At 44.6% G+C, this 27904-nt stretch overlaps 2 protein-coding genes across 5 annotated transcripts in view; both read left to right on the top strand.

Annotated features, from left to right (window-relative positions):
- SOAT1 (sterol O-acyltransferase 1) overlaps window positions 1-2233 on the top strand; it is a 31413-nt gene extending 29180 nt beyond the window's left edge. For all 4 annotated transcript variants that reach the window (XM_074876979.1, XM_074876977.1, XM_074876978.1 and 1 more), the window contains exon 16: window positions 321-2233. In XM_074876979.1, the coding sequence (XP_074733080.1) occupies window positions 321-377 (57 nt within the window). In that variant the 3' untranslated portion in view covers window positions 378-2233. The remainder of the gene's footprint in view (window positions 1-320) is intronic.
- Window positions 1297-25939, top strand: AXDND1 (axonemal dynein light chain domain containing 1). Its single transcript, XM_074877245.1, has 27 exons — window positions 1297-1338; window positions 1516-1568; window positions 2585-2682; window positions 3316-3407; window positions 3652-3803; window positions 6269-6320; window positions 7895-7980; window positions 9085-9141; window positions 9248-9353; window positions 10076-10197; window positions 10699-10839; window positions 11274-11378; window positions 12058-12178; window positions 12784-12885; window positions 13468-13634; window positions 14480-14543; window positions 14991-15225; window positions 17920-18133; window positions 18740-18833; window positions 19508-19716; window positions 20299-20395; window positions 21378-21488; window positions 22336-22473; window positions 22624-22758; window positions 23958-24049; window positions 24917-25068; window positions 25821-25939. The coding sequence occupies exons 1-27, from the start codon at window positions 1297-1299 to the stop codon at window positions 25919-25921; spliced, it is 3138 nt and encodes a 1045-aa protein (XP_074733346.1). The 3' UTR covers window positions 25922-25939.
- The last annotated feature ends 1965 nt before the right edge of the window (window positions 25940-27904 follow it).

The following is a 27904-nucleotide window of genomic DNA, read 5'->3' as shown; positions in this document are numbered from 1 at the left end:
AGTTTTAACCAAAGGTATCCTCAGGCAAACTCTTATTTTAAGTTTGGTTCCCCTCAATTAAGAGTTTGCCATTGTAAATGACTGGCTTCTTGATACAGCACAGCATTTACCTGATGTATCAGAACTGGGGGAAAGAGCAAGCAGACAGCTTGTGGCTATCGCCACACTTCCCCACACTGTTTAGGGAGGATAAGAATAGGGTTTCAGGATGTGAAAATGCGGTTTGATCTTTCCTGTTAGGGAAGTTTGACTTCAGCAGACCACACCACAGCTGGTGCTGTTTGCCTGTGACTAACTTACTACCTCTCCATGTTTTGCAGCCCACGTTCCTGGACTACTTAAAACCACGCTCATGGTCATGTCATATGAAGATGTAAAAAATAGTATGCTCTGGCCGTGTCATCACAGAAAATCAGAGTTGTCCTCCAAGTATTTGGACCAATGACCTAACTCACTACGGACTTTTTCTAAGGGAAGTTGTGCCTCCTGATTATTGGGGAGAAACTGTAATTTTTTTAAACATTACTGAGGCAAACCAGTTGACCTGGATTGCAACAGGCTTCATAGGCAGCATCTACTACATGCTGTCCCACTTTGAGCCATTTCCATGCCAGTAAAACATTGAGCTGAAGGTGGAGTCTACTGGAATCCTACTCATCCAGGGATCCCCCAAGCTGCTGCTCTTCTGGACAATAGATAGTCTAGTCAGATTTTTGCTAGTAGCTCATTGTTGGCGTCCGTCCATCTTCCTTAGCCATCCCTTTGCAATCTTTTTTTTCTCCCTTTTGGCAATGGGATGTCTACAAAACTTACATTCTTTGTGATCCTGTCCGCTGCTATGGTGCGGACAAGTGGCAGAGCAACAGGATATTTGCCTCCTTGCTCTGAAAATAGCCAAAGTATTCCTGGATGGTTTTGAACTGTATTCCATGTATGTTGGCTGCCTACAGATTTAAAATGGGCAGAGGAAGAGGGGATTATCAGTTTACTTGTGGCTGCATTGGAGAATCAGGTTCAGAAGCAGGGCACAGTGTGTGCAGTCCTTGTATGACTTTTTACACTGAAAATTTATGTTTTCTCTGTATTCATTAACTTTCTAACTGACTTACAGCATTTTTGTTCTCTGAAGGCCTTTGAGACTTGAGGAATAGATTTTATTCTAGCTCTTCCTTTCTCTTGCTCCAGATAATCACTTCTTTTAACACAATTAACTTGTAAAAGAGCTTTTGCTTTGATTTGGCAGGTGCTTTAAGGTGTACAAGTTGTTAAGGCTTTCTTTAGTGTGAAAGACTTGAAATGCTACGACCCAACTGTAAGGAAATGCAGTCGACTTCACAGGTACATAGCATGTACATCTGAAATGGCTACGTCCAGTTCAGTAAGCCAGGATGTCCTGCTGCCTCTCGCCAACGTGTGTTGTAGCAGCTCCTAACGCAGTCGGTGGGAAATGCGGGTTGAGCCGGTGGCTGGAGTCAGAGCTGCTTTTTCATCTGCCTGTGTCTGCTCTCCTGTCAGTGGGGACTTTGGGTGCAGATCAGTTTCCTGGGTATTGCCCTCTTTCTGAAGAGGTAGGACATCCTCCTATACACACTGCTAAAGGGAGAAGCATTATGTGAATTTGGTGTTTCAATATCTATTATTTAGGTAGAGTCCCCTTCAGTTTTCTTCTGTCAGATGCTAAGCACAAAAGGGAACTTTGATGGTATCTGGGTACGTATCTCTCCAGTTTTACTGGAACTGCAGCTCCCATTATTGGAGAGGGAGGGTAACCTGGTGGAGGTACCCCAACTTTGGTCACAGGCATTTCTGAACTACTCAAGTGTTCTTTATTGGCACTTTTTGGTGACAGTTTTTCCTTACTGACTTACAGCATAGGTATTTGATACCGTCAGTATTGGGACTGTTGACAGACTTGTCTCCCAATCCACTTCAGACTATCTTTTGGGCTTCTGTTTTTACAAACCTGAGTCAAAAGTAATTTCATGAAACCTAGGTGATACTTAAACTCTTCCAGGTTTTCAGTTTTCTTTAAGAAGGAATCCCACTCTTCAGAAAGGATGTGTCAGGTCAAATTTGCCAAATACAGTGTTTGTGTATGTGGCTCTCCTCTGAAAATATCTTGTACTAGAACTTGTTTGTTGAAACAGGTGGGTTAATTTCAGAGGAAGGAGTTCATATATATACTCAAACTTGGCAGTATTAATATATAAAATCCTGAGAATGAAATGGATTACTTCATCCTCATTATGTTTGATTTAATCCTAAATCTTTCACCATACCTTTTGTGAGACGAAGGGACAGAAGTGCTGGAGCAACTAAGCTTCCTTTGGAGAAAAACAAAAAAAAAAGAAACCCCACCCTTTGGCCAAATCTTGTCACCTCCTTAGTATAGGGTGAAATTCAGTCCAGTACTTTGTGGTGCTCAAAACACTTTTGTACAGATGTAACTGCACTCAAATAGGGTGTGATGGATTAGGGACTTGTCTTCTTGATGCCCGTGTCAGGTCTTGCTACTGTCTCAGCGTTCTGAAATGGAGATCAAATCATGGCACTTTTTGCCAAGTTCTGGTGTTTTTCCTTGCAGCTGGTATTGTCATATTCCTAACAAAGAATATCAGCATTTACTGTGTCAGCATTCTCGCTGTTTGAAGCCTGAGGGCTTGAGCATCTGGCAAGCAAAAGGCAACCAGAAAGGGATGCTCAGCTATTGGAACTAGCCTTTGTTTTTGACAAGTTGAGGTTTTTAGCCTTGTAGATCAAGGCATCTGGCAACCATGCTGTCAGGGCATTAACAGTTGGGATTACTTTCAATTTCATGGGTTTTTTAAATTGCTTTTGAATGTGGGCTTATTTTCATTTTTCTCAAGAGTGCTGGAGGGGAAATACTAAGTCTTTTGCACACTGTTTGTTTAGTTAGCGTCAATTACACCATGTTTGTTTGAGTTTTCATAGGCTGTGAGTGCCAGAGCTAGCAGTATGGTGTTCTGGTCAATAATGAGGATGTTAAGGTTCACAACCTGCCCTTTGCAAGTTCTTAATAATAATACATACTGTTGTCTGTGACTCTTTCCAACACAAGAACTGTGCAGCTTGCTTCCATGGTAACTCCCTCAGTTTTGAGGTGGGAAGCCTCCAGCTTTGGAATGGCAGCCAGTACAGCTGCAGCTCCTTGCTCAGTAACATCACAGAAATCAGTATTAATATGGTGAAATGTGTCCTGGTTTTCACACAGATAAGTTTGTTCTCAGGAAGACTGAACCTGTGCAGAGTCTTCATGCCTAGTACGTCCTTTCTGTTGGGGTATTTCGGTTCCAGGCTCCCCGGGGTGGAGCGGCCCTGCCTCTGAGCTGCTGACCGTGTGCTACCCCGTGACAGCCATCCAAGCAAGACATGTGCTACGTGCTGTGGTGGGAAGGGGGGAAATCCTGATGTATTTTTCTAATAAGAAATGGCATGGATTACATGAATCGGCCCACCCGCTAAAGGAAAACCCAACTGTGTGAGCTCCCGCCTTCTGAATGTGGCTGGGCTGGAAGGACGGCGGCCTGGCGTGAGCAAGCCCCCATGCTCTGCAGTGTCGGGGTTAAGAGCCGGCTCCCCGCAGGGCCTCCGAGCCTTCCTTCCGCCTGGTCTCTCCTCCTGTGCTCGCAGCCGGGGCGAGAAGCCACCGCTGCCCCTTGCCTGCGGCAGAGCAGGGGGTCACAGGCCGGGGACGGCCCGGCAGCCCCCCTGCGCTGCTGCCAGCCCCACCCCCGCTGCTGCGTGCCCAGGCCCCGGCACCAGCCCTTCCCTGTATGCGACCTGTACCCTGTCCTGTCACGCAGAAGAGCTGTTTATAATCTCCTGTATTACAGCAGTTGAAATATATTTTGCTATTAGGGGAGGAAAAAAAAAATTGCCTTGGCCTGTTTTTTCTCTGAGGCTCCTGATTTGGGGGCGTGGGGTTGCAAAGGGCATAGGGGAGTGGGGCTGGGGGCAGGGTGAGGTATGGGAAGGTGGTTGCTGGGGGGAGATGATGTGGGTCAGAGCCTTGGGCTGGGGGGAGGGAGGGCATCTTCCAGAAGGTGGGGAGAGCCCTGTGTTTCCATGGTGATGAAACCAGAGTGGAGCTGCCTGGCAGGTACTGGGGAGCCCCTCTGCTGATCCCCATGTGGGGAGGGTAGAGCTGGGCCATCTTGGGGGGCTGGGGGCTGCAGGCTGGTGGGGGTGGGGTGGCTTGAGGCTGGGGAGTCCCCCAGCCCCCCCTCCCTGGGGCTGCAAGTCTCCCCCTTTCCAAGGGCAAGGAGGGCAGAGAGATGGAGGCAGCCAGGCTGTGGCAGACCCAAACCTGGAGATGCCAGGCGAGACGGCTGGAGGGCAGGGAGATCATCTCCCTCGGCTGGGTGTGGAGGAAGGAACTTTTACACAAGCCTTTTCTCGGGTCTTAAAAATAAGCAGGAAATGTCAGAGTTGAATACCAGCTGGGAAGGACAGTTGGGGCTTTAGAAGCTGTGTATTGGCCATCACGTCTCCGAGAGGAGAGGATGTCCTTGGAAGTGCTGGAGAGGAGCACGGGGAAGGAGTTGATAGCTCTTGGAACAGACCAGAGTTTCTAACCTCTCCCAGTTTAATGTATATTAAATTGGAGCTACTGCCAAATGTATATCATCTTGGTGATTTCTGCCTTTATTTTGTGACTGAAAAGGGTTTGTGTTCCAAGAACTTAATGTGATATTTTCCAGCTGTGCACCACATGCTTTAAAGTCAAGTCTTGTCTGTGTCCTTAAACTGTAGCTGCTACAGAACAGTGCCATTAATCTTCCCATCCTTTCTGGCAGGAATATCATGTACTGCCAAACAGAGCTGTTAAAGGGGGGGAAAAAAAAGGTTTTCTTCTGTCAGAAGTTTTTTAGCAAGCTTGTGTATTTTCTTTCCAAGAAACCATTTATGTATGCAGCAAGACAAGAAACTACCTGGCAAGATGACTCCCAGATTATACCTACACCCTCAGACATGGATCTGAACGCATAGAAATGTCGTTAACCTAATTAGAAACCACAGTACGCAAAGATACAACTGATAGTTGGACTAGATGATCTTCAAAGGTCCTTTCCAACCTAGATGATTCTGTGAAAATTTTCATACCAAGAGCACTTCATAAAGAGCATATGTTAGCAAGGCTAGTGGGGGTAAAAGGCTTCAGATGAGAATTCATGGAGGTTAGGAAACTAATGGAAATACCATTTTTTTCCATTAGTAAGATATTTCTAAGGAGAAAAAGTGGTAAGATTAATAATTGGAGACAACTACAGTTAAACATATAAAAGAAAGTTGTTCTTCATGCAGTTTGTAGATGGAAAAACAAGCATCGCTATGGAGGATGTAGCAAAGCATCGGGGCTTCTTCCTAACTATGTACCTTGTGTCAGGCCTAAGGGGTTTTTTTTCCACAATAATAACTAAGCTGTTAACCCTGTGAAGTATAAATGTGGGTTTAATTCTGTTTCTAGATCCTTTGTTACTGTAGATTTCCTTGGCTAAACATTAAAATAAAATAAGCCTTCACCATGCCCACAACTGGAGTGCCAGTTCCTGGCCCGAAAGTGGATGGAAGGAAACTGAGGGGTGCCTGGCGGGGAGGCTCAGTCAGCAAGGACAGCTCAGGTAGGGCTGGGCTGGGGGCTGGGGGGGTTGTACAGCTGACTCGCCGTCGTTCCACCTTCCCTTTAACAGCAGGATGCTTCTCCGCGTGAAGTTTTGCCTTTATTTAGGCAATTGCTGATATTTTAGGGCACCTGTATCTTTGCAGAAAGCCGACTGCTAGCAATCCACAAGAAGGGAAATGGCTTTAATGGAGACAAGGAAATTTTAGTTGTTTACAGCATCCCTTGTCACCTGTGTACCTGACAGCTTGCCACGGTCGTGTGACCAGTGATTTATCTCCCATAGGTAGAAGGTAACTGTTGTTCTAGGCTTCACTGAAGATCTAACCACCACTAAAAATGGGATTAGCTGCCTGTGTTTTCGACCATGCTTTGGGGTAAGGTGGTAAACATCTTGTCACAGTTTTTCTCAGCCCTGTATTCTATCATTGGTTTTGCTTCCTCTTTCACCAGCAGAATAAATGCTGTTGAAGTTGTCCTGACATGCTATTTTCCAGAGATCCCCAAGCTGAGTGGTGCCTCAAGGATGCTTGGCCACATCAGGCCTGTTTCTTCCTCCCTGGAGCACAGTTTTGTTCCAGAGGAGGTTTTCTGAAGCCTGACCTGTGCCAGTAGTTCTCTCTACAGCTCAGAGCACTTATGGTCCCTGAAAACCACCAAAACCCCAATGGGATTCAGGGTGAGTGTTTTTCCATCTCCTGTCTTTTCCTGTCCAGAATCATCTCTTCATTGGGGGGGTGTGTTCATTCACTGCGTGGCAAAAGGAAAGTTTGCTGACCTCATAAGATAAATTTATCTTACATTGCATCACTTTTCTGACCACACTATTTGATGCAGATCCAAAGTGCTGCCTTCCAGTCCCTGCAAAATGTGCTTGCACCCTGGTGCTGCTGTGAAGCCCTTGCAGAGGCTGTCTTGTCCACACCGCTTTCTTTAGCCCCAAGACAGAAATAACGACGCGGAGCTTGTTTTGACAGGTATCCTGACCTCTCCCACTCCTGGGCACGTTTCTCGCTAAGAAGTGACAGCCACGTGTGCCTTGTCTGCAGGGCTGCCTGCAAACCCCCGCTCGGCTTTGGCATTACCCTAATCATCAGAGCAAGTTCAGACACCTGACAGACCACCCTGTCAGTTTGACGGGCGCTGGAAGGTAAGCAGAGAAGGGAGAAGCAGCCCAGGGCGATGGAAAGACGTTAGAGCTGGAAACGCAGATCTTTTCCTATGGTAAGTGGCTGTGCCATCTAATGTGGCTGGATGAATGGACCAACTGTCCTGTCCCAGTTCGGGCTGGAGAGATTCAAGGGAAAGATATTTCAGGAACAATAAATATGAGAGTTGCTAAAATGAGCAATTCTTGGAACTGTCCTTCCACAGGATGCCAGGCTGGCAGGGATGCTCTGTGATCCATGATTAAGAAAAGAAAGCTATTCCCTAAGTCAGAAGAGTTTAAACTTCTTTGTAAATAAGTGATGCTTAATGGTGCTAGGAAGTGAAAAATATTTTGCTCTTTATCAAACATTGGATACATATGCGATAGGGTGTTGGCAGCAGACATGAAAAATGGTCTTTGGCCAGCAACAGTCAATGCGAGGCTAATCTGTCTGAAAAAGATAAACTCATCTGTCTTTTTTGGCCCAGGGGAGGGAGTCCTGGCCATAAGCCTGGCCTTAGGCTGAGCAGAACAAGCCCGTGTGGTTTAGACCGGCAGTAAGGGAACAGTGGGCTACCTGTGAGGTGGGTTAGTAAACACGCTCTTCTCCTCCCTTCAGGGATGTCTCTTACCTGTGTGACGTTGCAACTGGCCAAGAAGCTAAGAAAGCAATGACTGGCAGAAGCTCTTTTTCTGAGGGTTGTCGGGACCAGAGAGGGAGCCATCGTATAGTCCTACATACTCCCATGAGTGCTGCTGTTCAGGCCTTTTCCTGTGTGTATCACTAGCTGGGAGAAGGGAGGTCCTCATACACATGTCCTGATGTTACCCTGATCCTAAAACTCAGCAGCAGTCCTTGCGGCTCCAGCCCTCTGGCTCTCCCACCTCAGTTCAGTGTTAGTTGTTTCAATTTGCTTTCGGACATAGGTTGTTTCTGTCAGGCTCTGGATTCATGGAGTGGAAAAGGGAAAAGCAGCGTGAAAAGCCGTTACGTGAGCTTCCTTCTCCCAGCTGCCAAACCTGTGTCCTCTGTAGGAAGGAACTGGGAGTTTGTGCACGTCTTTTAGGTTGATGTTTCATGATCTCTCTCTTTCCATCCCTAGCGAGCAGCCCTAGCAGATAGTCTGGTTCCCAAGGAGTTTCACATCTTGAAGAACCGGGGAGTTTTGCCCTTGAAATACTTCGATGAGTGAGTGATTTCCGTTTTACAAGGGTTTGTCCTTAACTGTTCAGAGCAGGGGGATAAAGTGATGAGAGGCTGAGGACGCTGCCAAATACCCCTCTTGCTGTTGGGAATGGAAGAGTATAAAAGGGAGGTTGTGCAAGTCCCATGCTAATGACCAGGCTATAGTTAACCCTGTGGAGCAAGGTGACCCTCCTTTGTCCCTGCTGCCTTGGGGTGGCTAACAGAATTTCCTGTACATGAGTAGTGCTTCTCAGGGGAGTTTTGGTAGTTGGACATGAATGTAGAAGTTGAAGTCTGGTTTGATCCCTTGAGGCAACTTCTGGAAGTTTTTTGCTTCTTTATTTTGTTTTGCTGTTTTTCTTTTAGAATTGCTTTCTGCCACAAAGAGCTACCCAGAGCCTGCCAAGCTTACTCTTGCTTTATGCTTGAATAGAACTGCTAGCATCTTGAATCTGATCACTTGGGGGTTGTGGGGTTTTTTTGTTTGTGATCTTTTTTTTTTTTTCTTCTCCCTGCCGCCCCTCCAGTTTTTCAGGCTGTGAATTTTTAATTGAGTTTACTAAGCCTCACCCAATAAAGGCTACTGAGATTCCCCTTGATCTCTCCAGAAAACTTAATAAATTTAAAAGGAGGTTCTATCTTATTGTTCAAGGATTAAAATGCTAAGATTGGGGTGAAATCCTCATGGCTTCTTTGCCAACATGATGTAACAGAACATTATCTTATTATTTCAGTGGTATCCTGTGATCAGCCTCTGGGTGGGTGTGATGTGGGTATGTGGTGCTTTTCTGGCCCCACCAGTAACTTTTAAATCCATTGGTCACTTCTTTGCCAAGTACCATGAGAGGTCTTAAAGGGAGAAGGTTCCTACAAGATTTCTGTCGTTAGTGGCAAGAAGAAGGAGCTCCAGCTGGGGGTACAGCTGCAGAAGGTCCAATTCTCTCATTAGGCTCCCACTGAAGAGCAACCCTGTAGACCCTCCTCTGCCTCTCCAACTTTCATTAGCTTGTACATGGGACAGAGAGACTGAAGGAGAGCATGGGATCCCTTAGCTAACACTGGAAGGATTACTTTGTAATCAAATTCTAACATTTGTATTCGTTTCAGAAAATACACAACACTGCTCGAAGACCGTGAAAAGAAACTACGTCTGTTTCCATCCATGTAAGTACCACCCTGCATGAAGTTGTTGGAAAAAAACAGCCATTTCCTGGGAAAATATTATAATATGCTATACAGAATAATGATGTGTCACTTTTTGGTCTGTCAGACAACCTTCTGGGAGGCTAGAGGTCATCCAGTTGATGGAGGTGATGGACAGCATGTTGGAAAAAGCTGGAGTAGACAGGCTAATCAGAGTAACAGGACCTTCACAGGTGGATAACTCACTTGTACCCAAATAACTTCCTTGCACCCAGAAAAATAACATCTTGTTTTCCCTACTGCGCTTAAGGTGCCTGCTGGAAGCTAGTTTCTGCCCAAGTCAGCTGCCTGTAGGTCTTATAATAACCAGGAGTTTCTTCTCCTGAGCTTCTCTTCATCTTTGTCTGATCCACAAAGAACAAACATATAACTTGCTGGTGTAGAAAGTTACATTTCTGGCAAAAATGCCAGAAAGGAATGCATTTGGTATTATTACTATGGGGGAATGAAAGCAGTCGCTGTCTCATCTCTTCGTTGGGAGATAGGCTGCTGTGTTACAAAATGGGCCATTGGAAACCTTCATACACCTAAAAAGCAGATGTCAAAGAACATCTTACCTTTCTTTGCCTTATTTTGTGTTATTCTTGCTTGGTGGTGGGGAAGGGTTTTTGAAAAATGCAGAGCATTGCCTCAGGAGGAACTCCAGCTAGAATTATCAGAGAAGCTCCCATGGATGTTGACAGGAGAGTAGTCAGGATAGTGCATAACGTGTTTGAAAATGAATCTGTGAATGCATGCAGGATGGGTCTTTCCCTTCCCCCTTCTACCTTTACTAGTATTTTGGCCTCAGAAGGAAACCTGCTTCAGAAGAAATAAGACTGGCGCTGATCTGTTGTTAAAGGAGTAGGCTGACCAGGCTCTGCAAGGCTGTGATTTTTCTCGCCTGTTTTGCCAGCTGCACAACACGCTGGAGCTGATGAAGGCGGAGCAGAACATCTACAACATCGTTTTCCATGAGCTGATTCGGCAGGTCAGCGTGGACTGCGTGGAGAGAGGACAGCTGCTTTCGAAGCTCAGGTCATCATTAGCCAACCCTTAGCCCCCCCTCTTGATTCATGACAGTGCCCTCTTGGGAGTGGTATCAGCTATTGCAGATCGTTCCTAATGTCCTGGCCCAGCCAAGCTAGCCCGTCGCGATGTAACAGGTGTGGGGTCTGATGCCAGGAGTGAAATGGGATTTCCCCACCTAGTTTACAGCTGGGGCTAACGAGCCTCTGTTAGGAAACCTGGAGCTTGAATTCTGTGGCAGTGTCACCACACTTGACAGTGTGGGCACCTTATTGGTGTGACTTTTCAGTGGAAGTTTTCACACGTAGAAAACGGCCAGGGTTCCCATGCTCAGATTACCACTATTTGTAGCAATTAAATTGTTCCAGGGTTATTAAAATCTGCAGTCCAAACACTCAAAAGATTGCCTTCTAGGTACCTTCCTGTACAGTGAAAGGAAGGGGTCTTCAGATGGTGTAAGAGAGATCTGTGCTTTCAGGTAAATACCCTTTTTTACTCATTTTACTGCAGGCAGAGGTACGTGAGTCTCTTGGAGCGGATTCCTGAACAGATGAAGACCCTCTGCAAACAAATGATGGCACAGCGGTTGGTCAGCAGACATATTACTGAAGAACTCCTCTATTTTAAAGAAACTGTTGAACAGCTGGCCAGGTCTGAATCCTGCCTGATGCTAAGAAATTATCTCTATGCCCTAAACTTAGTCCATTGATTTTGTTCGGTTTTCTAATCTTCCTCCCATAGGAGCAGGGAGACAGTGTTATGATTTGAAGCAGAGCTACAGGGACGACACCTGAGCCTCCTCACACTCTCACTGCACCCTCTTGGTGCCAAATAATGTCAAAGCCACCTTCTTTCCTTAGCGTGCTGGAGGTTCGTTGGTGGGGGACTGCAGAAAGGGGTTGTTGGTGCAACACGCGTGCATGGGAAGAGGAGGTCTTCAAGATGCCTTTCACACCTACAGTGAGATGATTGTGTGGAGGAAGAGAGCCCCGTGTGATAGCGTAGGGCCCACCGGTCTGTATTTGCCAGAGTAGAGACCTTTGGGTTGGGTTAAGCTGCATTAAGACTGTTCCTTGCTGTTTCAGCGAGCTGTACGAGGTACGAGAACATGACCACAAAGTGACCAAAGAAGCAGAAAAAGCTCAAGAGGAGCTAGCTGCAGACATGCAGGAGGCTAAGGCGAATGCAAAGTAAGTTGCTTTCAAAGCTGAGGTTGGGAGATTTCTGCAGCATGCTGGTATTGTTCTCTCAGGGTTGTTGGGAAGGAGAGGTGAGGACTGGTTTCCTTCTGGGGAAAGAGCTTGGCTGTTTATGACAAATGCTGTTAATTTGCTATAAATCCTAAACTCCTCCAAGAGATAGAAAGCTGTTCAAAGCATTCTAGTTTTAAGTCATGAAAGTTGCATTTGTTGCTCAGGTGCTGGTATTCCCTTTCCTTCACCCCACATTCACAGACAGTGAGTTCTTCATAGTCTAGCAGAGCCCGCAGCTCTGAACTTCTGAGGGGTCTGTGGATGTCTTCAGATACTTAAGAAATCAGGGATTTAGGTGGTTGGTATCAGAGTTGTGGAGAGCGAGTAGGCACGCAGATTCACTTACAGGAACCTCGTGTCATGAGGGAAACAGCTAGTCTAGTCCCAGCAGACATCTGTATTCATACTGATTGGAAACTCACAATGGGAGTATCGACAGAAAGGCATAGGGGCTTGGGGAAGAGGACCTGTGAATTTGCAGGCTGTATGGGAGGTGACTGAGGAAGGAAGGAGGAAGAGGAAATGTCTAAGAAAAGCTTTAGGAATTGGGAGAAAGATGGTAAATGTGAATGAGAAACACAGATGAACATATTTCATTGTCTTTCCCTTCTTCTAGCCTTTTGGAAGAGTATCAGCAGTTATACGAGTTGCAGAGAAGACGACTGGAAGAGCAAGTTCTGCTGCTAGCCCGAGAGAGAGGTGTTTGCAGCTCAGCTGCGTATGACTTGGCTCTGAAGGTAGGTGCAGGAGATCAGTCATACGTTGCAAGGTATAAGCCATCATAGCTAGCAGTCTTGTTCCAAGGGCAGATTTCATCCCAAAGAACAATTTTATTCAATACAATTGGGTAGTAACACATCTCATACCTGCCCTAACCTCATTTTCTGAGGTCTGTTGTATTTCACATGTGTGTTTTTTAAATGGAAACTGTTTAATTCACACAGCATTTTTGGTACAGATCTCCAGGTTCCATGCAGGGAAGAACTTCTGTGAAATTAATATTTCCATTCAGAGATCAGTTTGACTAATAAGTTTCCTATTCCTCACAACTTAGAATATCGTAGCCAGATTTCTTACACTTCCTCACAAAATATCATTCTTGGTTAATTCTGTGCTTCCTTGATTTTGTGTCCCCCTCTTTTATGATCTCCTACTTCATGCCGTTCAAGTTTAAGATGTGTTAGCAGAACTTCTGGGGCTGTCTTGGAGGCTAGAGATTTAATTGTAAGGAAAGTGGACTCAACCACTTGATCTTCATTTCATTTATGGTAAAGCTCCCATGTTACTGTCAGATGCCTTTCCTCTCAGAAGAAAACAAGGCAGATAATAACATTTCTTTCAGATAATAGACAGAGACCAGCTGACGTTGGTTCGTAGGCTCCATGTTAGTGAAAAGACACTGACCAACGTTCTCAAGCATTTCATAGTCCTCTTGGCCTCAAAGGTAGGGACCTGCCTGTGATAGGTACCTGTTGAAACTGTGTGTATGTGTGATTTATGTAGCTCTACAGGTCTCAGTAAAGCATTAGGTACTTTGGCTGTTATTTCAATTTTCAAATCATAGTCTAGTTTCAAACGAGCATTAAAATTTGAATGAGTTCAGTCTCTGTCTGCTTTTCTCTCTTTATTCCATGTCCCTTTTTCTCTACTTCAGACTTTTCTTTTTTCCTCTGTTTCCCCTTTTTTTGTGGCTTTCTTCCCTCACCCCATTCCTTCTCTATAAAACCAAAACTAGTTGTAATTAGTGTAATTTTGGCCTCTTAGGTATGGGGCTGTACAGTCTCTCGGTAGCATACAAGCAACAAGGAGTCAAGCTCTCAGTTCTAGCATGCCTGGGGAGGGTGAGCCACCCTAGTCCTTTCTGACAGGGTTTGCGAGGACTGTGCTGTGGAATTACAGACATTTCCCAGATCTCTGATATGTACACATCTCAAAATAGCTAGAGCAAAGGGACAATTCCTCCAACTCATATTAAAATAATCATGACAACAGTCCCTTTTCCCACTGTCTTGCCCAATGCCTGCAGGACACAGGAGACCTGGCTGATCTGCAGGAAGAGACTGAGCAGTTCAGGGAGAGATTGGGTCGCATTGGAGCAGAAATAGAACGTTCCGAAGAGTCCAGCTGGAGAAAACTGCGAATTGTCTGCAGCAGCCTCAACAAGCAGCTTCAGTACTTCCACAGCAGTGGCTCGTGAGTGGCCCAGAGGGACCAGGGGTAGCAGTCAGCTCCCTCAACCTTTGCCTTGTGACAGTAGGTCTCACTGGCCCAGTGCAAAGTGTGCACTGACTCTCAGGTGTAGTGAGATTTGGTATGATCTGCAATTTGCACGTCCCTCGCTGCTCCACTTTTCTGCTTGACACGTTTATTTTGATAATCAGGTCGCTAATGGTAATTCCAGTGGGTTTGTGGTTGAATTCAGTGGAGCAAGGATTGTACCCTCCTGCTGCAAACCAGAGTGTCCTTTGTGCAGCTGTCATTGCTGTAACAGAATTCTTCTATTTAGTTTGATTCATTTTAACTTGAATGCACAGGCATTAGTGCTTCAATAGAGCATTCAGTTCTCTCATGTACAGATGTGAGACTCATGAGGCTTCAAACCCAGTCGTCTTCTGTGTTAAGGTCATTATATTTTGCAAGCTTTTTGTTAGTTCGTTGTGATATGTTAAATAAAACAAAGCATAAATGCAAGTACAAAATGCAGAAATATACACAGCATGTGCATTAACAAAAGACATCACTTTATAGATTTCAATCATAGAGTTAATAATGTCTGCATTTTCAATATATGTTTGAATTTGATTTTTGTCTTTGCTGGAAGTAACATATTTTCTTAACTGACACCCAATGTTTGTGTTGAGTGAGAGAATAAAAATCCCTGGCTGAGTAGGGCCTGGTGGGTTTTACTTCTCTTTCAAGTTACAATTTGTATCACTAACTTGGTATGCATAGAGTATATATCTTGACTCTTGGTTTTACCTTGGATACTAAAGGAGTTTTTTCTCTCAGCTCTCATCCCTTCTTTCCCTCTGCTTTAGCTCCTCTCCAATGAATGAAAAGCTGCAGGATGAAATCCTACAAGATATCAAGAACTTGATAAATGTAAGATTTGGGGGACTGGTCATATTATTGAGTGGTATCTGCTCAGCAAATTCCCATGTGTTAGCTGAGCCAGCATCTCTGCCCATCACAAATGTGGACGAAAACATATCAGGTCAAATCTTTTGTGCTGAAGCTTAAGCTGAGAGTCTACACGTGAGAAATTATAATTGACCAATATCATGGTTTGGCCAGTGCATTAAACTTAGTGGTGCATCTGAGCACTGTCTGCCTGACAGCTCTGGTGACTGATAAATGGTATTAACCCGCAGAAGCACTCAGAATTGTCACCAATAAGTTTCCAGTTTATTGTGCTATCCACTCACTTGCAATATCTTTATGCTCATGGATCCCGCACGCTTCTCTTACCTGATTCCCATCACCTTTCTGTAGCAGCCAAGGGGTGATCCAACTTTTGGGGGCACAGCAAGCTTGCTACTTTCCTTTCAGATGCTAAAAGAAGACCTAGAGCAGTACAGAGGGGAAGTGCACCAAGGGCGGACGGAAGGTCTGAGGAACACTGCCAGCCTGCAGGAGCACTGGACGGAGCTGGGACAAACAGTGCTCAGTCGACACCAGGACTCTGCTGGAGCGTTGCCTCCACAGCACGCTGCCCTGGCAGAAATCGACCAAAGGGCACATGAACTCCACCAGCAATACAACACAAGGATAAGTGGGAATAACGGTAAGGACTGACCAGTTCTGTAGTTCAGTCTTTCCTTGGGGATGTCAGGAAAGTAGTGGGTAATAAGGGACCAGTTGACATAATCGGTACTGGCCTTTTCCAAAGCTAAAATCTGACCTCCAGATATGTGCTGGGAATCAAGAGCATTCAAGGGATAAACTCCAAGAAACTTGACTCGCAGTCACACGTAAAAAGAATATCCGAAATTTTAAATGTACAGTGCAAAGAACATGCAATGCGGATATGACACAGGGAAGTCATGTGTTAAGTTCAGAGAGAGTGTGGGTGGTTTGTGATTATGTGGATAATTTATGGAAAAGAAAATAAATGTAAAACGAAAGAATGGATGTTTAAAATGTGAAGTAAAACATCACTTTGAAGATCATTAACCAGATAACACTCTCAGAGGGTAATACTTTTTTTATTACCCTATCACTAACGCAAAGTTATCTTAATCTAGATGTTGAATTATCCTGATAAAAAAGTATGTAAATACATGTTTTCTTTGCTGATATAGAGTTATCATGTCCTGTGTAAGATAACAAACAACTCTTGGGTAATTTGCAACTAACCTTCTCAACCTTTGCCTCTGCAAGACCTTGACTCGTTTCTGATTTCAGAATAGTTTCATCTCTGATGTTTTTTTAATCATCTTATTTCCTTTTAGGGGAGTAAAGCTAAACTGAACATGTGCTGTCAGGGAGTGCTACTCGTGTTTGCGAAGCTGCTTCTCATACTGTCATCTTATTCTTTCACTCAGGGTTATCCTGTGCTTTTCCTACATTACCTTACCCTACATGTTATATTTCAGCCTACGAAAGGAGCTGAGATAGAATGATAGGTCTGTCCATCTGAAGACACAGCTAAAGGAAATAAATATTCCCAGTAGTTCTCATTAGAAAGAGAGAGAAAAAAGGAGGAATGGGGCCATAATTGGCTGGACACCAGCATGACAAAAAGTTAACAGCAGATTGTCAGAAGCCTTGATAGTTAGTTGTGATCTGAACAAAGGGCTAGGCAGCACAGCACAGACATATGATCCAAAATTGCTTCAGCCAGTAAACTCCAGAAAAAGGGATTCTAGCTTATTTTAACAAAGGCTGTGAGAACTGGACTACAGAGAAGTATTCTCTTGATCTATAAAAGGCACTGTATTTTGAATGGCTTGGATTCATTTTTGCATTGTAATGTAATGGCTTTTTAGCAGAAAAGAAAAGGTATCCCTTCTCTTTACATTGCATCTTTGGTAAGAAACAGTGAAAATGAAAGAGATTATAAAGAATAGGTAAGGGACAATAGTGAGAACATGGTAATTGTGTCCTGTAAGGCAATGGCACTCAGTTACCTGAAGTATTTATTATCTTCTAAGATCTGATTACCTGGTCTCAAGCAGCATGTGCTGGAAATACAAAGGGTTTGATATTTGATGACAAGGAATGAAGATGGAGAGAGAACAATGAGATATGAGATTGGTTTAGACAAGAGATACAAGAAAGGACTTATATGAAATTTATAAGGTTTGGCTTAAGGTCTTTGCTTTCATTCAGTCTTCCTTGATCACTTCTTAAAGCCTTCACAGTGCACCTTCTTTGTGAGGATAAGATGGGTTTGACTCTGAAATTGGCACTTGGGACGAGAGTGACCTCTCCAGTTAGGTCTTCTCTTTTGCTGAAGATATAAACTTGATTAAGTTTGTAAGACAAATGCAATGACACAGCCCGCCTTCCCAAAGCAAGCCGCTGTTTAATAAGGATCCAGAATACTGTATAAGGTCTAGTATAGCCAAACGACATCTAAGTGATCAGAACTCAGATTCTCCCTCATCCCATGCCCCTCTGCAACCCATCTCTTTTCTTCTTTGCTCTTAAGATGATGCTGCATGGCAGGAAAACTTTAACAATATTATTCCTACTACTTCTTCTTGGACTCCTGGCCATTAAAAACTAATGCCTGGTAGCGGGGCTCCCGCAGCGGGGCTCTGAAAGGCTCCGCTCTGCAGAGGGTAACCTCTTCCCTTTCTTACCAGTCTGGACATCCCAACACTGCTTCACTGCACTTCTCCTAGTCCAGAGCAGAAGCTAACCAGTTCTACCCCACAGCTGTACAGTGGGAAAACAGCCATGCATCAACATCATTCAAATATTTAAAAAAATTGTCACAACCTCCATGTGCTTAATATGCCATCTTTGCTATAAGATATCGTGGAGGCCAGGACATCACCAGGATTTAAAGAAAGCTTAAACATTGGCTATCAAGAGCAAGCATTGTTACATTTCAAACATATTCCCCAACAAACAGATAATATCCATCGGCATGTGCCAGAGGAGTGAATAAACAAGTCATTTACTACCTTGTCCAGGTGTTTTTGCACATCTGTGCATACTGTATCACCTGCATCTTTGGAGAATCGAGTTGTAACTGCAAAGTTGTTTTAAAAAGAGTTACATTAAGCCTTTTTGCAATGAGGTAGCCAAATCTGCTAAGACAAGAAGGAAAGTCAGAGCTTCAAATCAAGCCCATTTTCTTTCAGGTTACTTTCAATTTAGTGCTTACTAAACAGCTCATTCTTAGTCCTAAGTGTAGCCAGTTCCCACATAGGCTGTTCATCCCTCTTGGCATCCCTCTTTGAATTCAGCTTTGTTTTTGTTGGCTGAAAGAATTGTAATTAAAGATTCATATTTTCTTCCCCTGCAGGCACAGCTAGGTTTTTGACAGCCTTGGTGAGAAGTATGGAAGATTGGTTATTCAAGGTGCAAAAGCCGAAGGGAGGTTCTGGCATGCACAAAGCTGAGCTGCGGGCATTTTATCACAAGATTCCTGGGTGGCTGGCCCAGGTGGATGCAGTGATGAGCTGTATAGGCTCCAGCCAGTTGCATGAAGCTGAGAGTGATAAGAAACCACATTTCCCGTAAGGACAGATGTGTTAATTGTGTCTGGGCTGGCCTTGTATGTTAAACTACACTTGCAAGGAGAGAGAAATGTTCTTTTGTGCTGACCCTGGCACAGGAAACTGGCAGTGGGATAAATGTGATCAGCATGAAGTGTTAAAATGATTGGTGACTGCCTTTCATTTGATTTGATTTGGCAATATCTGTGGAAACAGTTGTTGGCTTCAGTATCGCTCCTGGAACATCACTGTCTCCCTCAGAACTGCCACCTGCTTGGGAAATCTTGACATTTGAAGAAAAACCAAAATATGTGATTCATTTACAGTCAGATCTGTGGGGGCATATTCCTCCTTGTGGTGCTCTACTGTCTTTGGTAAATATCATCAGGAAATAAATTATTTGCAGAGCACGTGCATAACATATATGTAAGAGATTACTTGCAAATGCCAAGTTTGCCCACAACTATAGCATTAACAAAAATGCCTGTGTCATGTTTCCAGCATATGGTGTACTAAAATATGTTATTTTCCTTGAGTTGGGAAGCAAAGGGTGTCTTTTAGACAGGAGATCCTCGGGTCTGGTGCACTAGAGGTCACTTTGTTTCTGGATTTGGGTTTTTTTTTCAGGGTGGAACCTAGAGAATTTTTTAAGATGATTCAGCAGTGGGTTCTGTCCATGAATAATGAGGTTGAGAAGAACATCATGCATCTTAATGAAAAAGTAAGTGCAAGCCTGAAGCTGCTAGGGATAAGAGCACTATATCTAGTATTCACCCTTCCCTTTCATTTCCATCCGGCCAGCGCATAGCTGTGAGGAATGCTTGTTTCTGTTTTGATACCTTCTTTCCTGTTTGAGTTGAGTTGTGGTTTTTGTCTTCCAGCCAAAGGAGCCGAGAACTCCTCTAAAAATAGCTGTAAGGTCTCCTATACAGCACACGAACACAATTTTATTGTTTCATCTTTAGCAAGCATTTCCTCTGGAATAACATTGATATTTCCTGTTCAGAGAGCTGTTTTCACTCCTAGCCCTCTGTGGTTTTACTTCTTTCTCCCAGGACTGTAGACTAGAGGCTCTCACTAGATTTATTTTTTTTTTTTTAAATGTTCTATAAGCGTGGTGTGTGATTTTTGGTTTGTTGCTGAATTCTGGAAAAGAGAAAGTGCCACATGGCTGATAAGCAGCATATGATCCTAAACAAGAACTGGGCGAAGGATAGATCCATGATGGTAAAAGAAGTGTTTGTAATGGGAATGAATATGGGAGAAAAAAATGATAAACAGTCAGTTTGCAAATCGAATTAGGTAGAACATTGACTTATGTGAAATGCACTGACTTCAGGCTACTTGGCAAGACCATTTATTACTGGTTTAGATTTGCTCCAATGTTTTGTGCAGGTGACTGAACTGCACAGAAACCTGACCCTGTGGCTGGTGAATTTGCTGAGACACATGACAGCAGACCGCTTGTCCTGGGAGTGTCGCCAGTGGCAAGAGTCAGACACCAAGACGGATGAGGAGCTCAGACTTCTGAGGGCTTGTAAGCTGCACCATGAAGCTGAAGAGCTCGTTGCAGAGATGGGCAGACTCTCTGGTTCTATAGTCAGGTATCAGCAGAGGTTTTCAATTTCATCTAAGGGGGTTTTCTCAAGAAGAAAATGTGTAGTGTGCTGAGAGATTGATCATGGCAACAGATCCCATCAATTTGGTTGTCCTTGGATCTTTTTCCAGGTCCTAAATGGACCTTACTGGAATATGTAGGGAACCTAATAAGATAGGAACACCTAAAGAGAATGGCAGTGCTTGCTTTATACCTAGTACTGCTATAAAACATGCTTGCATCTGATTGCATGGGCTCTGCCCACACCTTTGCGGATGACTGCCAGAGGACATAAGGGCAGTACAGGCAGTGAGTCTGCAGTCCAGGACACCTGGAGCAAAGTCTGCACCTGATTCGGGATCTGTGCTCACACGTCCGCTGTGGGCTAGTGCAGCGCTGGCACGGACACGCTGTCCGGGAGGTCGCTGTGGGAGTGGGGCAGGCAAGGATTGCTCTTCTGGAGACTTCTCTTCTGCAGAGGTCTGCAGATAGCTCCTGTGCCTTGCTGATAGCAGCAGGATCCTGGCTGAAGGGAATAAAACATTTGAGGGCACTCCTGCAGGGCTGCTGACGTTCTGCATCTTTGCAGCTGCTGCCATGAGATTGTCAATGCCGTTGTTAGAAAGAAACAGTCTGAGATGGATTCAGAAGCTGATTTTGAGCTGAAGGAGCTGAATAAGATCAAGGTAAAAGGTGCCTGTGTTTCCAGCTGTCTAGGTCTGGGGTAGATGAGACTGCATTTGCTTTGCAAAAGGTGGAGAAAAATATATGTGAAGGTTTCAAGCAGGAGGAAGACTCCCACTACTCCAATGGATTACCCTGGTCCCCCAAGTTTCCTACTGACTCTGCAGTCCTGGGAAGCAAATAAACCTGGGTCAGGCTATGTTCAGTTTTAATATTTTCCTTACCCTGTTTCGGGGCACATATATAAGGGCTCTCTTGTGAGATTTATTCCATATGAATGGCAGTAGGTTCATCTCTGGTTCAAAGCTTGCCAGAGCCATGTACATCCAGACTTGAGCAGTGCTTAGGACTTCCTGGAGGTACTTGGTGCAATATACCTTTATACAGATGCAGTTGAAACTTTTTGTAGTCAAATGACCTACCTACCACCTTTTTATTCTACACTTGGAGGTAAAGCTCTTAACTGCTACCGGTGTAATTGCCAGTGTTTAGCTGAGCTTTGCCTGTGCTTTAGGAATGTGAGAGGTAGACCCTTCTGAAGCCTAAAGCTTTCCTGAGCACAGGGCAAATAGCGTTGCCTCAGGGAATGTAAGAAGCTTCTCTGCAGGGATTGAAAATACTTGTGCTTCTGTTCTGTGTTACTTTAGTGAGTGAAAAATTAATCCCTGGGATTTACACTCATTTCTCTCCACGTGGGCTGGGGCAGCAGCTGTGACAGCTGTTCTGCACTGGCCTGAGGAGGAGCTTGTTGAAGGAATTAGGTGGTGGGAGTGATTAGCTGGTGACAGGTGCCATGTCTGAGAGCTTGGAGAAATGTGTCTTCCTTTTCCTTTGTAGGGTGAGGATGGAAGGGTCCAGGTAGGTCCCTGGAACAGATAAAGACAGAAGGGTGGAATTACTTAGCTGACTGAATTAATATAATAACAGCTATTTTTTTTCTGCTCAGTAATCCCTAAATGATCATTTTCTGTTATGTCTTTCCAGACTGAGTGCTGTAATTGGATTCAAGCATGTAGCCTTCTCCTTTCAGAGATCAAAGGCACTCCGGTCTCCTTTCTGGATTTAGAAGAACTGAGGAACCTGTTTGGATCAGAGGTATATATAGGCTGCATTTGCTGTTCTAGGTTGAACCAGTTTGAATGAAGGTCTGCTTCAAAACTTTTCCTTAACGAGGTTCAGTTTAAGGGAGGGTTTCACATGGAGACCTACACGCATTCAAAGCAGCAGCTAAGAACTATGAGGTGTTATGATGAACTGGTTAAAAATCACAGTGCTTCTTGTGAGGGCACGTCTAAGGCAAAACCAGGGCGTCAGTGGAGCTAGGAGATTTTACCCCACTGATAGATCAGTTCGTCATGGTGCATGGTAGCTTTTGCTTCATCTGTTGGGGTGGACTTTGGCTGGAATCCTGGTGGTTGCCTTGCCCAGGAGATCAGGCTGAACTACTAGTTTAGTTCCTTATGTGGCTAGATGGATGTCTGAGACTGCCTGTGACAATTAGATGTGTTTTATAGACAGTTGGCCTGGCATTGGTCTACTTTCATACAAAATAGGTTAAATTCAGATGATGAGGAAATGGATTTAGATATATTGTCTTGAACAATTTATTTACATCAGTTCTGAACTCAACCCCCAAGCAAAGTGACATTATTCATGACTTTGTGTACAGCCAGTGCTATAGCTGGCGTGCTGCCTCTCTTTTTCTCCCTGCCATGATCTATACAAAGCTGGTATGCCACAGTGAGTCCTGCTTATGTAATGTTCAGTAATTAGCATATTCATTTGTGATTTGAAATGTATTCATACTCAGGACTCTCCTAGCTGGCTGAAGTCCAAGTCTAAATATGTGCAAGAAAAAGTCAGAGACTAGTTCGTTTTGCCTAGGTTATTTGGATGGACAAAGGGACTGTGCTACTCACCTGATCCTTACGGTGCCTTACAGGAATTGCAATTGAAGCTTAAGGACACTACCATTTCTTCAACTCAGAAAGAACTTGAAGCTGAAGATGCTGACAGCAGTAGAAAACCCATAACAGAGGAAGAAACATTAGAAGTAAAGGAGGAATTTTCTATTATGCAGGTGACTCTAGTAGCTGCAATATGCTACTTTCCAGCAGGGCCTTTTTAATTATTGCTTGGTGTATGCGATGTGAAACACGGCATTACAGCTGTCTTGAATGCCACTAGGCTAGAGATATCTCCTATTTCTTGTAATTTTCTCTCTCAGCAGCAGTCAGGTGCTGGTATGGATTATCTGACTGAGGACAACGCAGCCACTGCAGACATGATCAGATACATAGGACATGACTCCAACATCCACCTGAAGTCTCTGAAGTCAGACATCATGTCGGTTACAGGGATAGGAGTCTCCACCACACCAATGGTTTTGGCCTGTTGGCAGAGATTTGGAGCTGGGTTTTAGCTGTCTAGTCAGACTCTGTTATGATACCCCCTTTAACACTTGTATCAGACCTGCTGGGGCAGTGCAAGGTGCTGGTGTTCTCTCCAGTTCCTCTCTTCTTGCAATTTTAAATAATCATTAACACAGTTACCACAACTGCAATTTGTCCTCCTGACCCATGCATTAGTGCCATAGACCCAGGACCTCCGTGGGACCAGTAACGGGTGATGTGTGTAGTCTGAACCAGGACTATCTGCAGAGACTAAGATGGTGAAAATGGTTTGGTGCAGAGCATGTGGGAGGAGTTGAAGTGGGTTCAGAGAATCAGGGAGATCCCACAACAGTAGGGAAGCAAGAAGTTCAGATTGTTTTGGCCTCCTAGGTCCTCCTTGTTTTCTCCACTTGCCTTTGAGATGGTGCTCTTTGGAAAGTTGCTCTTCAGAAGTCACAGGGTCTGCCTTTTGCAGCCATTCCCTGGCCAGTCAGCCATCCAGAGCGGAGCCTAGAAGTACAGGAATTGTGGATCTTTGGGACCATCCAGTGATTGTTTACTACTCCTTAAGCATGCTGCATTGCTGAGTGTGCCTTGCCCTCCATTCTTTAGAGGTGAGCAGCTGGTGCAGAGTGACAGTGGGAGATGCCAGAGCATTTCTTTATGGGCTTTGATTTGATTTGCAGAAATTAATCCCTGGAAATCACAGTTACCTTCTAAAGCTTAGACTAGGAGCCTTTCAACAGTTACTTTTACAGAAAAACCCTGGTTGTCTTCTTCAGATGATTAAAAACTGATTTATGTCTGTTGGACCCTGTGAGGAGCTGCCTCTTTCTGTTCTCTGAGTATTGTTTTGTTGGTTTTTTCACTCCTGGTCAGGCTACAGCCATCTCCAACCTCTATATCTCAGGGAATACACCAGCAACCCAAGACTCTGAGCCAGTGAGACTTCCCTGTCTGAGTCAGAAAAGCATTTTAATCTATTTTTACTGCCAAGATCAGTTCAGTGCCTGAAGTAGCCTCTGGTTTTCCATGTTTTGCTGATACAGAGCTCTTGTGTGCTATGACTGTGCACTGAGACACCAGCACCAAACCAGGCACATGCTGCAGATGAAATGCAGCACTGTTGGTTTCACGTTCACTTATAGAAAGTTTTGCTCTTCCCAAACAGAGGGAGATGACTGCCACCAAGTCGTCGACTCCCTTTTCTCAGAAAGAGTTTGAAGCCCTGGCAGTGCTGGAAAATTTGCAGGTGCAGCTCTTGTGAGTACTGGTCCTGTGCTGGAGGCATGAGCGGGGCAGTGTTTCATCCCATGGAAGTGCCTGTTCTGGTCTCTGATAAGGTTTTGCTTCATCCAATATCCGTTGGCTTAATTTTGCCTTCCTTCCATTCTGACTGTCTCAGGCCACTGACAATGATTTATGTTGGCTGAAGACATGACCCATGTCAGCTCTCCTTCATCTGTGTGCAGACTTTTCATTTTGTGTACTCATGAGGTACATTGCAGAGGTGTGCTCATGATGATTTTCTGCAAGACTACTTAATACTCCAGGTCCTGTTAGCACTCACAGGTGTTATGTGATCGCAGCTGAGCACTTCCAGTACCTGCTAGGGCCTGGGAGCTTGGGAGGTACAGCCATGAAATGTTGTGCCTAACTGGGGGGAACACAACGAAGGGACACCCAAGTGTCTCTGTGCAGAACCACATTAAGGTTTGTGTTTGGTAACGACTTCTTCCGTGCCTAAAGAGGCTTGGGCACTCTGAATTACATTCCCTCATACTTCTTGTTTTGTCTGTGAGCTTGCATTATCCAGGGTAAGCCCATCTCCTTAGTCTTGCTAATAGAATTGACTGTGGTCAGTATTTATCCTTGCACAGTGAAGATCAGCGAAGACCCTTTGCTAGAAAACACTTGAGTTTTAAAATTAATTCAATTTGCAGGGTTTACATAGATGTGCCATGATGCCCCTTATAGATCATTTAACAGTGCCCTTCTCTGAAACCATAAATGTGTTTTACAGAGTCAGTCAGTCCTACTGAACCCTTCAGTTTTCTAAATCTTTCTTTTGGGTATCCTGCCAGCAGCTGCTTAGATTTCAGGTTTCAGCCTTATCTTTGCTTGTTTCAGAGAAACGGAGATCCATGCTCAGAATGCAGAGGAGAGATCTGAAGGTCTTGAAGAGAAGCTGGAAGAAGCTCTGCAGAGAATCAAAGAGCTAGAGAGTGAGCTGGAGAAAGAGGGGAAAGTCACCCCAGAAGTAACACACAAAGAAGGGCAAGGTCAGGAGAATCAATATTCTGAACCCTCTCCTAGACTCAGAGAAGGAAGCAGTCTTTGAGGACACCTCATTCGTCTCCCGTTTAGTGCAGGACCTTCTCCTCCTGGGCACATCCCAGGGTTTTGTCTAGACTCTTTGTCAGATGCCAAGCAATAAGACTTTTACCATGACTTTGGATCAAGACAGAAAGAACCACAGAATGTGCTCTGCTTTTGAAAGAAAGTAATTTTGTTTGATTCTGACATATGACACAGGGCCTCTATCGAGGTGATCACTAATTGGCTTCATCTTCCCTGTAAGTGAGTGTTCCCTGTTACAGTCAAGAAGATCTGTTTGGGATCAATGATTTTGGGGTAGAAAAGAAATAACGTTCCAGGTCCCTTCACTCTCAGAGGCCACAGAACTTTTGTGTTTATAACACAGGACACTCTTGTCTCCAGGAGTTATTTGAACACTGCTGACTTACTGACCTTGCCCATACGGTGTGGCAGGGAGTTCCTTAGGTCACATGTTTGTTGTGCATGGAAGGATTTCTGTGTGTCCTTTCTCAGCTGAATCCACACAGATATAATATGTGGAGAAGGAGAAAGAATGGGAATTAAAACTTCTTCCCTTAGTCCTTCAGTGTATCTGGTCTCTCTGACATCAAAGCAGGAGGAGAGGCTAATTTGTTTGTTAAGGATGTGACACCCTGGGCACATTTTAACTCTGTGGTATTTTTAATGGCTTTGGTTTGTTGTTTTTTTCTTTCAGAAAAATGTTTCCAAGAAAGTGTCTCAGAAGTCAGGGCCTGCTCAAGTCCCAAAGCTTCTACTTCTGGCCAGTCCAAGGGATCCAGAAAAATCAAACATTAAAGAACAGCAATGCCTGAGTAGTTTCTTCGTGCCTATTCATAGTAGTATTTCACCCCCGATCCACTGCCATTACTCCTTACCTACTACCCCAACATCTCTCTGCCATCTCAGCATTTATGCTGTTCTTCTAGCTGGCTCTACCACTTCCACATCTGTCTTGCTTGTCCTCTGTCTCCTCCCACAGCTCTAATATCTTTACAGTTTGTCTTCCCTGTGTAATACCATTGCTACCTTGAATTTCTCCTACCCACATCTCTCCTGCCTGTGCACCCTCCTTCCCTCCCCTCCCCTCGTGCTTGCCTCCTGTTTGTGTTCATCAATCTCTTGCTGCTCTGTCTCATTCTGCCTCATCCCTGTTGGATCATGCAATTAAGTTGTTTGCACCTCTTTCCTCTCCTATGAAGGATGTTTTTTCATGCCAGCATGGCCTGGTTGTGTATCTGATAATGGGTACTTCCTTCATCCTCTGGAGTTCAGATGATCCAGTTACCAGTTAGTGGTCAGGAAGAAATTGTACAGAATTGTGTGGACAAATTTTTGTGTGTCTTTGAATCTTCTTCTTTTGAAGGTTTTGTCCCTCTTTCAGAAAGCATGAAGCAGCCTGGAGCTGTGCATGATCCTGAAGGCCTTTCTCAAATTGCTGCCACAGAACTGCCTGCAACCAAGGTCACAAAATCAGACTCCAGATGATGCCAGTTCAGTGGGATGGCATTTAAATGATCCATCTCCCTGTGATTTCTGTGTTTGGCATCTGAGCCCCCTGGCTCCCCATCTGCAGTACCCCTACAGCCTCAACAGGCCAAACTGCCCGGTGAGGTGGCCACCTGGGACTCCCGCCTCTGTTGGGTCCCTTACCCAGGGCAGTCTGTATAGCTACAGAGCTCTGCAAGGCCCAGGCTCTGCAGAGCTGCCTGGGTTCAACTTGGAAGAGCAGGCAGTGAAACTGTCAGGAATCACATTGGCTCAGAAAACCCCTGCCAACTCCCTCAGAGTAAATTCTATTTTGGAAACATCATATATCACTAATCCTGAAGTACATTTTTAAATGATGTTTTCCTTCTGCAAGGTTTTTGAATGTAGTATCTCCTCAAGGTAAAATGACAAGTTTCTGCCAGCTCTGTATATGTGAAAGAGAGAAGATCCTGCTGGAGCAAAAGGCGTATTCTTTGGAACTGAGAAGCCTCTAAGCTATAATTTGCCTTTTCTGTAACTGCAGAAAAGCTACATGTTTGAAAAAGCTGTGCCTGACTTCTGCAGATATGAGTGCAATTAGGGTAATGTGCGTGCCCTGACGTTGTGCCGTGTCATTCTCAGGCTAAGTGTTGTTCCTTGAGACATTATCTGTAGAGGTGTTGGTCTTTGATGTGCCAAGGAATCTTGGTCTGCATGGATCATTTTACACAGATTCAGAAATGCATCCAGAGAAGCGTTCAGAGAAAGGATCATCTGCAGCTCACTCTGTGTAGTATTACGCCCTTTAGCCCTAGGCAGGGTAACGGGGGCCTACTCCAGCAGCATGAGAAATAACCAGAACCAGCCTTAGAGAAGTAACTACACAGCTCATGTTCGCCAGTGGAAGATTACCGAGCTGTTCCACTTCCCAGAGCTAGTTTTCCATGAGTGGATCACTCCTGAGATCTGTTGCAGCCACACAAGCAGGAGCCACAGCTGTCTCGATGCCCTCTCCTTAGAAGGCTGCAGTGGCGGAATGATTTAGATGTGAGTTTACACCTGGAGATCTGATGCTTATGTGATCACTGAGAAGTTCCCAAGTGGATTTTTCCCACTTCCCAGCCACTTGTAAGGGGGCTGGTTCGCCAGGTGTCTTTGCTGTAAAAAGGCAAATACTTGTAGAGCGAATACTATGGGAGGACTGAGTGCTGAGAAGGGGGCTCCAGGGAGCTGAAGGGGCTGGTTAAATACAGAATATGTGGTACTTAGTAGAAGTGGGGTCCTCATGCTTCATAGCAGTATTAAGCCAGT

Source organism: Strix uralensis, chromosome 8, assembly GCF_047716275.1.
Source record: "Strix uralensis isolate ZFMK-TIS-50842 chromosome 8, bStrUra1, whole genome shotgun sequence".
Classification (NCBI taxonomy): Eukaryota; Metazoa; Chordata; class Aves; order Strigiformes; family Strigidae; genus Strix; species Strix uralensis.
This window is presented reverse-complemented; position numbering and strand designations above follow the sequence as displayed.

Coding starts and splice junctions, on each gene's coding strand:
- AXDND1 (XM_074877245.1), top strand. CDS start 1,297: ATGCTACGACCCAACTGTAAGGAAATGCAGTCGACTTCACAG. Junction 9,142..9,247: donor CTACGTCTGTTTCCATCCAT/GTAAGTACCACC, acceptor TTGGTCTGTCAG/ACAACCTTCTGGGAGGCTAG. Junction 24,050..24,916: donor AATTTGCAGGTGCAGCTCTT/GTGAGTACTGGT, acceptor TGCTTGTTTCAG/AGAAACGGAGATCCATGCTC.